This window comes from Chrysemys picta, chromosome 1, assembly GCF_011386835.1.
Source record: "Chrysemys picta bellii isolate R12L10 chromosome 1, ASM1138683v2, whole genome shotgun sequence".
NCBI lineage: Eukaryota > Metazoa > Chordata > Testudines > Emydidae > Chrysemys > Chrysemys picta.
Genome location: NC_088791.1, coordinates 161580003 through 161592050, shown reverse-complemented (window position 1 = coordinate 161592050; position 12048 = coordinate 161580003). Strand labels below are relative to the sequence as shown.

Here is a 12048-nt window from a genome sequence, read left to right as displayed (position 1 = left end):
TCTCAGCTGAGCTCCTTTGGGCACTAGAAGATGCGTTGATATCATAGGCAACTTTGTCATTTGCTAGGAAGTGCCTTCTCCTCCTGCCCCATTACCTTTGGGTTAGGGCTTCCCCTTCCCTGTGCTGCTGGCTGTCTCCTGCTGCCTCTTACCCACTTATCCCCCAGTTTTTGCTACTACTTCTTGCCTCCCGCCTTCTCCTGGAACCCCTCTACTTTTCATCCTTTCTGCTGCTGCCTCAACCCCAGTTTGATGTTCCTGCCTCTTTTATCCAGCCTACCCTTGCCCTTTCATCCTTTTGCTGTTGCTTCCTCCCACTCTTTTCTGCCACTGCTATCAATTTGTTGCCTCCTCCTCCTGCTGCTGCTACCCCGGCCGTTGCCTCCTCCCCTCCTGACTACCTGGTGATCTTGTTCGGGAAGACTGCTGGTGCTCAGGGGGCTAAGCTGGGATCCCATGAGAAAGAGCTGGTCCAGCTGCTGTGGAAAGTGGTGGATCTGGCCCACAAGGAGGTATTTCTCGGAGAACTGTCCCTCCCCCGCCCTCAGGAGGGGAGGCAAGGCTGCTGGCATGGATTTCCCATGTGCATTCAGCAGGGAGCTCCCTGGTGGGGGATTAAAACAATCAGCTAAGGGGAGTTGGGGCTGGTGGAAAAAAATGTCCCTGGAACCTAACTCCCCCATTTACATTAATTCTTATGGGGAAATTGGATTCACTTAACATCGTTTCGCTTAAAGTCGCATTTTTCAGGAACATAACTACAGCGTTAAGTGAGGAGTTACTGTAAAAAGGGGAATTTAGAAAAGCACCACAAAACAATGCATAGCAAATTCAAGAACAGTTTCCCCTTGAATAGCGCACTCTGTACGAAGAAAGTTAATGAATTGAAGGCTGTTTTGAAAGCTCAACAGTCATGTTTTACTAAACCAGCAGCAAAAGGGAAGGCCTCTACTGAAGCATCATTTTGTGTTTGCCATCTGCTGGCAAAACACAAGAAATCGTTTATGGATGGAGAAGTATTTAAAGAGGCAATGACTGTGGCAGCAGACTCCTTATTTAAAGACTTTAAAAACAAAGAGGAAATAATGACAGCAATCCAGAGCATATCACTTGGTGCTTCCACAGTAGCAAGACGGGTGGAATCTTTGTCTGAAGATGTCTTTCAGCAACTATAGCAAGATTTGAATGACTGCGAATGCATTTCACTGCAGTCTGATGAATTGGTTGGCATGACTGACACAGCCCAGGTAGTTGTTTTTGTTCGAATGGTTTTTAAGGATGCGACAACTAAAGAGGACCTTCTGACTGTTTTGCCCCTTAAAGAGAGAACAAGAGGTGAAGATATCTACAATGAATTCAAAAAGTACATGCTTGAGAAAATCATTCCAATCAAGAAACTTGTTTCGATCACAATGGATGGTGAACCCGCCATGCTTGGCGCACGTGCAGGCTTTGTTGCATTTTGCAGAAATGATCCAGATTTTCCTTCATTTGTGAATTACCACTGTATAATCCATCAACAAGCACTAGCGAGTAAAGTTATGGACTTCTCACATGTAATGAAAATCATTGTCAGAATTGTAAACTCAATTCAAGCAAGAACCCTCCAGCATCGCCTGTTTAAATCTTTACTTGACTAAGTGGACGCTGCTTACGGTGAGCTGCTCCTCCATGCAGATGTGAGATGGTTAAGGAGGGGGGAAAGTACTGCAAAATTTTTTGGATCTAATGCTCGAAATCATCACTTTTCTAAAATCAAGGAACGAAGTGTGCAGTGAGCTGTCAGACAATGCATGGCTGCTAGACTTACTAACATAACTTCCAAATTGAATGAGCTGAACTGTGAACTGCAGGGAAAGGACAGAAACTATTCACATATGATCAGTGCGGTGAATGCATTCAAATTGAAAGTGGGTCTGTGGTCCTTCCAGTTAAAGAATAAAATGCTGCAGCACTTCCCAAGTATGGAGAAAATACTAGAAAAAATTGAAGGCAAAGAAAAATGGTTCCACCCAGAAAAGTTCTGTGCACAGCTGACCAAATTAGCAGAGAAATTCAACAGGTGATTTCAAGACTTACACATGATGATTGGCTCCATCACGTCTATCTCAAATCTGTTCCTTCCAGCAAGCATTTGTAGATTGACTGTGACATTCCATAAGGTGTTTGATTTACAAAGTAGTGGAATTGATATGAAGCTAATTACCATGTAAAGTGACATTGAGCTGAAAGCCAGATCAAGGGACAGCGATTTTTTGGGACTTGCAAACTGAGAAAAGTATCCCCTTCTATTGTCCTGCGCTTAAAAGCAAAAGCTTACTTTGGTTCCACCTATTTGTGTGAGATGGTGTTTTCACAAATGAAGATTATCAAATCCAAGTATCGCATCTGCCTCACAGATGCACATCTGCTGGACTGCTCCAACTAGCTATTTCAAATTACAAACCAAATTTCAAGACACTGGTAGGTAATGTGCAGTCACACGTGTCACACTGAGACTCAGTAAGCAGGGAAAATGTATAATTATGTATATTAAGCAATTGATCTCAGCTTTATTTAACATACTGTTAAACTGTTATTTCTACATTTTCTTTGAGGTAAATCCTGGGTTGTACTTACATTTCAAAGGTGACCTTGTGCTTAAAAAGGTTGAAGACAACTGCTTTAGACCATCCCTGACAAGTGTTTGTCTAACCTGTTCTTTAAAACTTCCAATGACTGGGATTCGACAACCTCTCTTGAAAGCTTATTCCGGTACTTAAATATCTTTACAGTTAGAAAGTTTTTCCTAAATCACCCTTGCTGCAGATTAAACAGATGACTTCTTGTCCACCTTCAGGGTACATGGAGAACAATTGATTACTTTCCTCTTCATAACACATTTGAAAACTATGATCAGGCCCTTCTGTCTTCAGACTTCTACAGTATTGAGGTTCATACACTACACATGTTATATTCATTGCAGAGACCTTAAGTTTGAAAGTCCTGCATTTGTTACTCATTCAAAACTCCCATTAATTTCATCTGCAGTTTTGCCACTGTATGAACTTCAATATTTGGTCCAGAGTTATGTAATTTTTGTGGGGATTGGAGGTGTTAATGCTATAGCATAAGCTATTAGTGAAGCCCACTTAATGTCAACTATTTTAATGGAAAATGCTGTTTAAAGCATTTTCTGTACATCATGTTTAACATTCAATTATGCTGTTTTAATATCAATTGGCATTAAAACTATTTCCCAGTTAATATCAATCGGCATTACTGTTCTGCTGCTCCAAATAGCACTTAACTGAAAAACCACTACCGCCACCTGTAACAATTACAGTTAACTGCATGTATCCTGTAGAACACAACTACAGGGGAAGAGCGACTAGTTCCCTGCTACTTTTGCTCTGCTTCTCAGACCTTCACACTCCTTCACTCCTGGGATGCAGAGTCACCTCTCTAGCCTCTTTAAATGATAAATGTTCTGCCAGGGGCTCAGAGGAGAGAAGTAGCTTCAGACAGCCTCCAGTTGCACTCCACCAGACCTCAGTGACTGCAAAGAATTGTGGAGTGCGATGGGTCACAGCATAACTTTTTTGACTTTTGAATTGTTGACCAGAAAAGATAGAGGATCGCTGCTATAGAACTGTTATCTTTATGTGTGAAACATTGATATACAAACATTGAATTTGTTAGTGGTCATACATTTTTCTTTGTTTAGCAGCATGGTTTTGAAAGAAGCATAAAGCCTGGGTATTGGGAACAGGAACTGGATTTGGCTTCCATGATTTCATTTTCCACTGTCAAAGTTCTTTTGGCTATGATTTTTTTTTTTTTTTTTTGAAAGACATAGTAGCCCTGTCCCTGACGGTGGACATTTTAATGGGCAGCCCTGGTGTGCATTTGTGGGGCAAAGTGGGAAGGCAGATAAATTGGAATGGCTTCTGAGATCCACTAGCCTGTGTGCTTGGCTACATGGAAAAGACAAAGTCCAATATTTCTTGGCAGAGAGATTGTGTGGAACAATACGTTATTAAATACGTGTATTTCATCACTCTCCCTACTGTACTGCTCTCCACAAAAATCCCAAGGTGTATCACTTGTGATTGTGACACTGCCATATGGTCATTGATCAAACAGAGGACCCTCAATAAAACCACCTACTAAGTCAGTCCTCTTACTGCGACAGGGAAGTTGATATATTTCCCCTGTTCCCCACAAACTCCCCAAGTCCTTGAACCCTTTTGTGATTTCCTCATCGTGGCCCTGCTCCTAGCATCCTTCCCCATACCTCCAGGAACATCAGGCCCCAAGCATGCTACTATCCTATTTCCATGCAGCAGTGATTCTGGCAACACCAAACTGGCATACATGTGAAGTGCTGAGCATCCTGCTAACCATGAGGAGTCCAATGCATGGTGTCAAGAGTGTGGCAGCTTGTCTCACCACAAAATGGTGATGTAGTTGTACTTAACACTTTGCTTCCGGGGCTGGGATTATGGCTGTTGAGTTGTGTGGTCAGGGATGTGTGTGAGCAATGTAAATCTAGCTGAAGGTGTGAACTTTTAGCAGTAGTAGCTGAAAATGCAAAATTCCATTGAGTGGAGAGGCAGAAATAGAGGAACAGTAGAGACAATTTAGAAAAGGTGACTTTGGTCTTTGGTGTATGAATTTAAACCAAGAAGGCTAAGTGCAGAAATGCAAGAGTTTATGCATGCCTTTTAGCAAAGTAGTGGTATTTTGGAAATTGCTGAGGCCTGTAACTGGGAGGCAACCCTTGGCATGCATGCCAGAAGGTGTCATACAAAGTCATATGACTTTTTACCTGGATAGACTCTCTTCTCCTTCTGTTCCTTGCTGTTTTGCATGTTGTGCCCATGAACAGCAGCATGCACTTGACAAAAGTATTGTAACTTTCAGTTGGCTCTGCTCCCATCCAGAGCCGTTGAGGAAGGGCTGGCAACCTGGTATGAGAGATTAGTGAGAGAAAGGCAACCAAGAGAAAGAGAGGTGAAATCAGAGCGTACTTATGAGTAGAGATCAATGCAGAAATACCAGTATGTGTGGTGGTGGTGGTAAAATGTGTGAAACAAGAACAAAAACCTTGCTAATGCCTTCCTTAGTCCAGATGTGGATAAGGAACATATATATTTCTGGAATTGGGAGTTACAGTAATTGGAACCTTGAATGAGTAGTTATAGCTTTCAAAATTTGTAGCAAAGAGAGTGTTAAGCAGTCTACAGACTAGGCTAAAACGAGCACTTAAAATTTGAAGTTATTGGGTTTATATTATATCTACCTCTCCATTCCTTTTCCCTCTTTTTGTGTCTCAATTCAGTGGCGTGGTTTACACCAGTAGAAAATATTCTCATCATACTCTCCATGGTCTTGGCTATTTTGTTTTATTGGATTCAGTTAGCCGTTACTGGTAAGTATTAAATTTTGTTTAAATTCTTTACAAATGCTGAATGTTAGTGCTAATATCATTTTCATAAATGAAGCAGCAGGGTAAAATGGAGTAACAGAAAATGGAATGTAGTGTTTTTAAAAAATCAGATGGAAAGTAGAAGCCAGATTGGGTAGCACTTTAGAAGAAGAAGGTTAAGGGGTGACTTGATTATAGTCTAGAAGTACCTCTTCGGGGAACAAATATTTAATAATGGGCTATTCAGTCTAGTTTTAAATTATGTTGGGGAAGTTCTAAGGCCTGTTATACAGTAGGTCAGGCCAGATGATCACAGTGGTCCCTTCTGGCCTTGGAATTTACTAATCTATGAGATGTCCAAGGTCACACAGGAAGTCTGTGTCTAAGCAGAGAATCGAATGCAGGTTTTCCATGTCCTTGGCTAGCATCCTAATCACCTGAACAACCAGTTCATAATGCAATTAAAAAAAAAAGAAAAAAGACATGAAGACAAAGCATATCTAATTGAAATGGCAAAAGGGTTTTATGGAACTGATCCAGCTTGCAGTGAAATCAATGAAAGTTGACTTGTGCCCTGTGGTAGGCAGGAGATAAATTAATCTGTGATTAGGAATTTATCTAGGATACTGATCTCAAGTTTTATTGCTGTCAGTACAGGGAAAACTGGAAAGATGTACAACATTAAGGTGCCATTCTTCAAGGGATCCTTTTTCTGACCATGATCATAATTTAAAAGCTGTGTATTCTTGTGAATGATACTTCATTTCTAAACAAATTATCTCTCTGACTTTCCTTTTCCCTTAGTATCAAAATTTGAAACTACACTTCTGAAGATCGGCTTATTTATTGCAGGAGTTGTCATCACAATTTCTGCTGTTGTTGGTTTTAGTCTTTTAATTTCAGGTAAGTGTAATAATTATTTGTCGTCTAACAGATTAGTGGCCAGAAGTGATAAGCATACGGAAGGTTGATTTCATTGGGAAATGCGTGTTGTTAGCACCTCTGAAAATCAGGCCAGTAGTTTACTCTTCTGTGTTTTAGTTGGTAGAATACTGAATTTCTGTGCACTATCCAGGGTGGATAAAAATCAATGATTTAAAAAAAAAATCAGATTTTTTTAAATTTAAATCAAATGTTTTTGATAAAATGCTTTTTGAGGAAAAAACAATTTAAAGATAGATATATTATAGCTCAAAGATATCTCATCATGGAATAGGGATGATAAATTCTAATTCTATAATATGAGACAATGTATTCATGTAATGTTTAAGAAAAGTTTTGTAAATGAGTTCCAATAGTTCATGGATTAGGGACCCAATTTTATGGGATTCCCGGGGCTTCTGTGTAGATTATTTAGGTTAATCTACCCAATGGGACTCAGTGCTCAGTCTAGAAGATACCATCAGATACTGCTTAGTTTTGCAGTTCTCAAACTGTGGATTTGTGTCTCCAGAGATAACATGCTTGTTAACGGCAAAAATGTTTTTAAATAAATAAATACTATATAGAGGTGAGAAATAACAGACCTCAACCCTATTGTCCCTCTGCAAATTTGTCTACACAGAGTCAATCCCTTACCTCTTTCTAAAAGTGCAAAGTTTCAAAAAGTTCACTGAATAGAAGATTATTGGGGGCGGAATAGATCTGGACAAGGAGAAGAAGTCTGGAGATAAATATGAGAAGGGAGGAACAGGCAATAGAAACAAAAGTGAAACTGTTTGAACAGCATATTCCAGAAGCCTTGAGGTCTTTCAGTGTGTAGCCTTCATTGATTTGAGATCTACCATACCATTCTGTTACTAGAAGGGAAAACCTATAATGGCAGCAGGCCGTAAAAGAGACCCAATTTGGGAATATTTTAATGAAGTTCCTCTACCTGTGAGTAAGACAGGCATACGTGCAAAATGCAAACAGTGCAACAAAGAAATGCAGGGCCTGGTAGCCCGAATGAAACAACATCATGAGAAGTGTTCCTTCTCAGAGGAACCTGTGTTGAAAATGATGAAAGGAACATGTCTGAACATGAAGGATTTTCAGGTTAGTAAGCTTTTTTATTTCATACTTCTTAAGGACTGACTGTCTTCCTTCTGGACTATTCTTGAATTCTCATGTTTGAGCAAAAAATACAGTTGTTACTATATGGTAACATCATTTTAGATGCAGTTGTGATAAAAAATAAATAGCTGAAATAGGCAGATCTTCCTTTTACAATTTCACCTTTAAAGTAGTACTGAGTGAACAGTAGATGAACAATATGGTAATAATTAAATAACTGCATTGATAGTGTTTGTCACCTCATGTATGTCACATAGCCACAGTATATCACTTGTAGCAAAAAGAAAAAAAATCTCCATCATCCAGAAACAACCATAGATAAGTTTGTGATAAGAACCAGCAGATTACAAAAAAAGGTAATTGATGAAAAAATTGCCCGGTTTGTTTATGCAACAAACTCTCCTTTCTGTATGATTGAGAACCGCACTTCATTAACATGGTTCAGTCATTAAGACCAGGCTACAGTCCACCCAATAGAGCAGATGTTGCAGGCAAATTGCTGGATAAAGTGTCTGAAAGAGAAATTGAGCAGTGTGCAAAAGATCTAGAGGGTAAAATTGTTAACCTGAGTCTTGATGGGTGCAGCAATGTCCACAATGATCCTGTTTTATGTGCTTGTGTGACAACAGAAGAAGGGAATGTCTTCCTTACAGAAAGAATTGATACATCAGGAAATGCGCACACATAGCAGAATACTTACAAATAGCAGCAGTAAAAGCTATAACAAACTGAAAAAAAATTCAAGTGTCTAGTACGCAGCTTGGTCACAGACAATGCTACAAATGTATCCAAGATGAGAAGAAATGATTTAGAAGAGAGTGAAGAGAGTCCCAAGCGAATAACAAATGGTTGCAGTGCTCATTTGATGCACCTCTTAGCCAAAGACTTCAGTGTTCCAGAAATAAAAGCTAATGTTGTTGAAATTCCAAAATACTTCCGTTAACAACCACTTTGCAGCAGCTGCTCTGAAAAAAGTGGGAGAAACCAAGCTAACTCTCCCACAAGACGTGTGATGGAACTCAGTAGTGGACTGTTTTGAGCACTATATCAAGAACTGGCATAATCTTATGATAGTGAACAAAATCATGAAAAAATAGATGGCACTGTCACAGCCAAAGTTCTCAACATTGGGCTTAAGAGAAATGTTGAACACATGCTGAGTATCCTGAAGCCTATTTCTGTAGCCTTGAACAAAATGCAGGGAAATAGCTGTTTTATTGCTGATGTGGTTAAAATTTGGAAGGAACTGAGTGAGATCTTAAAAAGAGAAATATGCAATGATAGAATTAAATTACAAGCATTAAAAAAACGAATGGGACAGGCACTAGCTCCAGCTCATTTTCTTGCAAATATTCTCAGTACTCGCTACCAGGGTCAGACCTTAACTGCTGAAGATGAGGGGTTGGCTGTGACATGGGCATCCAGCAATCATCCCTCCATAATGTCAACTATAATAAACTTCAGAGCTAAGCGTGAACCATTCAAGATATATATGTCTGCTGATGATGTTTTAAAGAAAGTCGCACCAGTGAACTGGTGGAAGTCACTGAAGTACTTGGATTCGGAGACTGTTGAAGTGATAATCACACTTTTAACAGCAGTAGCTTCTTTTGCCAGTGTAGAAAAAATATTTTCTTCCTTTGGACTAAATCATTCCAAATTGAGAAATCGTTTGGGACCTGAAAAAGCAGGAAAGCTTGTTTTTCTTTTCCAGATTATGAACAAACAGGAAAATGAAGGTGAAGATGACTGAGTTAGCTGCAGAAGTCAATATTTTAAGTTTCTCATGTTGACTTGGCTGACATAGTCGATTTAATTTTTTTTTTTAATATTTCATTTAACTATTTTAGTTAAACAATTTTAACAAAAACAAACCTGATTTTAAAAACTTGACTGTTTAACTAAATTCAAAAATTCATATGCTTGTTTGTTAAAATATTATATGTTTGCTGTTGAAGAAAAAAAGTCCAGAATACCTAAAGTCGTTGTTTTAGTTAAATAAAACAATTTAAATGTCTGTCTGGTGATGTTCTCCTCCTAATACAGCATGGCAAGAAAATCCTCCAAATATTAATGATTAATCTGTTGAATTGGAGACAGTTCACCTCCCAATGACTTCATAAATATCTGCTTCAATTATCTTTGGTAAATGAAATAACCAAATAATCATTCATTTTCTGATATAACTGTAAAACTAATCTGAAAAGTTTGAAAATAAATCACGGTTTAAAAATGTATAGTGTGTACCTTCTAAAAATGAAACCTACATCTATCTCTGAATTGTGAAGAATAGGTATTAAGGTTATAACAATCAACAAGAATGCACTTTTATGTAGAAATCCATGCGTAAATCGAGTCTTCCTGACTAGTGATTTAAATCAAATCCACCCTGGCACCATCAGTAAAAACGGTTAAAGGGAAGATGGGTAATTTGTGATGAGAAGGTAGGAGGAGTTGAAATTTCTTGATAGAATCAATGTTTCTACATAGGTTGATCAGTAAGGGGAGCCATAACAATAGTTGTGAAAAGGTGGACTCACTAGAGGCATTCCCCTAGGAATTTCATATAGAGTCAGTGATCTGAAAGAGAGATCACTTGCTCAACAGTGTTTTACCAATTTTCCTTTTCCAGTACAGCTAAAATTACTTGAAATAGAGGATCATAAATTAAAGTTGCATACCACAAAGGAGCCTTCTTACCTTCTATTTCAAAGTTTGTTTTTTTTTACTGAGAAAATTTAAACATACGCTTGCTTATCTTTCCAAATGTCTTATAGAACCATAAAAATTTAGGGCTTGAGGGGACCTCGAGAGATCATCTAGTCTAGCCCCCTGGGTTGAGGCAGGACCAAGTAAACCTAGACTATCCCTGACAGGTATTTCCCTGACCTGTTCTTAAAACCTCCAATGATGGGGATTCCACAACCTCCCTTTGAAGCCCTAATCCAGTTCTTAACTATTCTTATAGTTAGAAAGCTTTTCCTAATATCCAACCCAAATCTCCCTTGCTGCAAATTAAAGTGATTAGTTCTTTTCCTACTTTCAGTGGACATGGAGAACAATTGATCACTGTCCTCTTTGTAACAGCCCTTAACATATTTGAAGACTGGTATTGGGCCCCCTTGTAGTCCTCTTTTCTCACGACAGAATTTGCCCAGTTCTTTTAACCTCTCCTCGTATGTCAGGCTTTCTAAACCTTTTATAATTTTTGTTGCCCTCCTCTGGACTCTCTCTAGTTTGTCCGTATCTTTGTTAAAGTATGCCACCCCAGAACAGGACACAGTACTCCAGCTAAGGCATCACCAGTGACAAATAGAGCTGGACAATTGCCCCTCCCCTATCTTACATACGACTCTCCTGTTAATATTATCCGAGAATGATATTAGCCTTTTTGCAACTGCGTCACATTTTTGGCTCATGTTTAATTTGTGATCCACTATAAGCCGCCAATTCCTTTTCAGCAGTACTACTGCTTAGCCAGTTATTTCCCATTTTGTAGTTGTCCATTTAATTTTTTCTTCCTAAATGTAGTACTTTGCACTTGTCTTTATTGAATTTCATCTTGTTGATTTCAGACCAATTCTCCAATTCATCAAGGTCATTTTGAATTCTAATACTGTCCTCCAAAGTACTAGCAACCCCTTCCAGCTTGGTATCCTCCACAAATTTTACAAGCATATTCTCTACTCCACTATCCATGTCGTTAATGAAAATATAAAATAGTACCGGACCCAGGACAAACCTCTGTGAGGACCCACTAGATATATACACCCAGTTTGACAGTGAACCATTGATAATTACTCTTTGATTCAGGGTAGATTGGGTTTTAAATCACCAAGTGGAAACTCTCAATTTAAATAATTGATTTTAATCAGTTTTTCCATTTGTCCTTCAGTTATTTTCTAAAGAAAGGTACATTCTCATTAGTTTGTATAGCCATTAAACATATTGATTTACAACTAAACAGAGTCTTTGCACAGAATAGATTTGGTTCCTCTTTTTGCTGCATAGGGTATGCTATACCAATATACATTTATTTAAGAAGTTATATAGCTTACTGTTTACAGATACTCAAAATGTACAATTAATAAAGAATGTTAGAAAATGGTGAATGATATATTGCTTATTTACTAGATAATTAACTTTTTCTTCATGATTTGTGACAAGCTGCATTAGGATGGTAACTGAAATTTAATTAAACACAAAACAGCATATAAAATTACTTTTATTAAATAAAGCAACCTTAAATGTTTTGGATACATGAACTTATTTTATCAAAACATGTTTCACATTTACAACTAAATAATTTATTAAAGGAACGAAGAGATTAACAGTAATCAGTGAATTAAACTGATTATTTCAGGTCAGCCTGGAAAAATTTTGGAATATGCCCAAGTGACTGAAGCTTAAGTTCCTACTTGCCTAAGTCTTTTGAAAATGACAGTAGTTTCCTAAGTTACTGTGACTGTCCTTCAAACTTTTAGAACTAATAGACCTCATCCACTCTCTCCTCATTTTTGAATTGAGAATACTGGCAAGAAAATGAGGTGGAGTAAGTGCTTGATCCATCCACTTCTTTACTG

General features: G+C 38.4%; 1 protein-coding gene across 4 annotated transcripts in view; it reads left to right on the top strand.

Annotated features, from left to right (window-relative positions):
- Nucleotides 1–12048, top strand: part of CD47 (CD47 molecule) — a 49195-nt gene that overhangs the window by 12806 nt on the left and 24341 nt on the right. For all 4 annotated transcript variants that reach the window (XM_065588268.1, XM_065588264.1, XM_065588252.1 and 1 more), the window contains exons 3-4: nt 5324–5413; nt 6215–6313. In XM_065588268.1, the coding sequence (XP_065444340.1) occupies nt 5324–5413; nt 6215–6313 (189 nt within the window). The remainder of the gene's footprint in view (nt 1–5323; nt 5414–6214; nt 6314–12048) is intronic.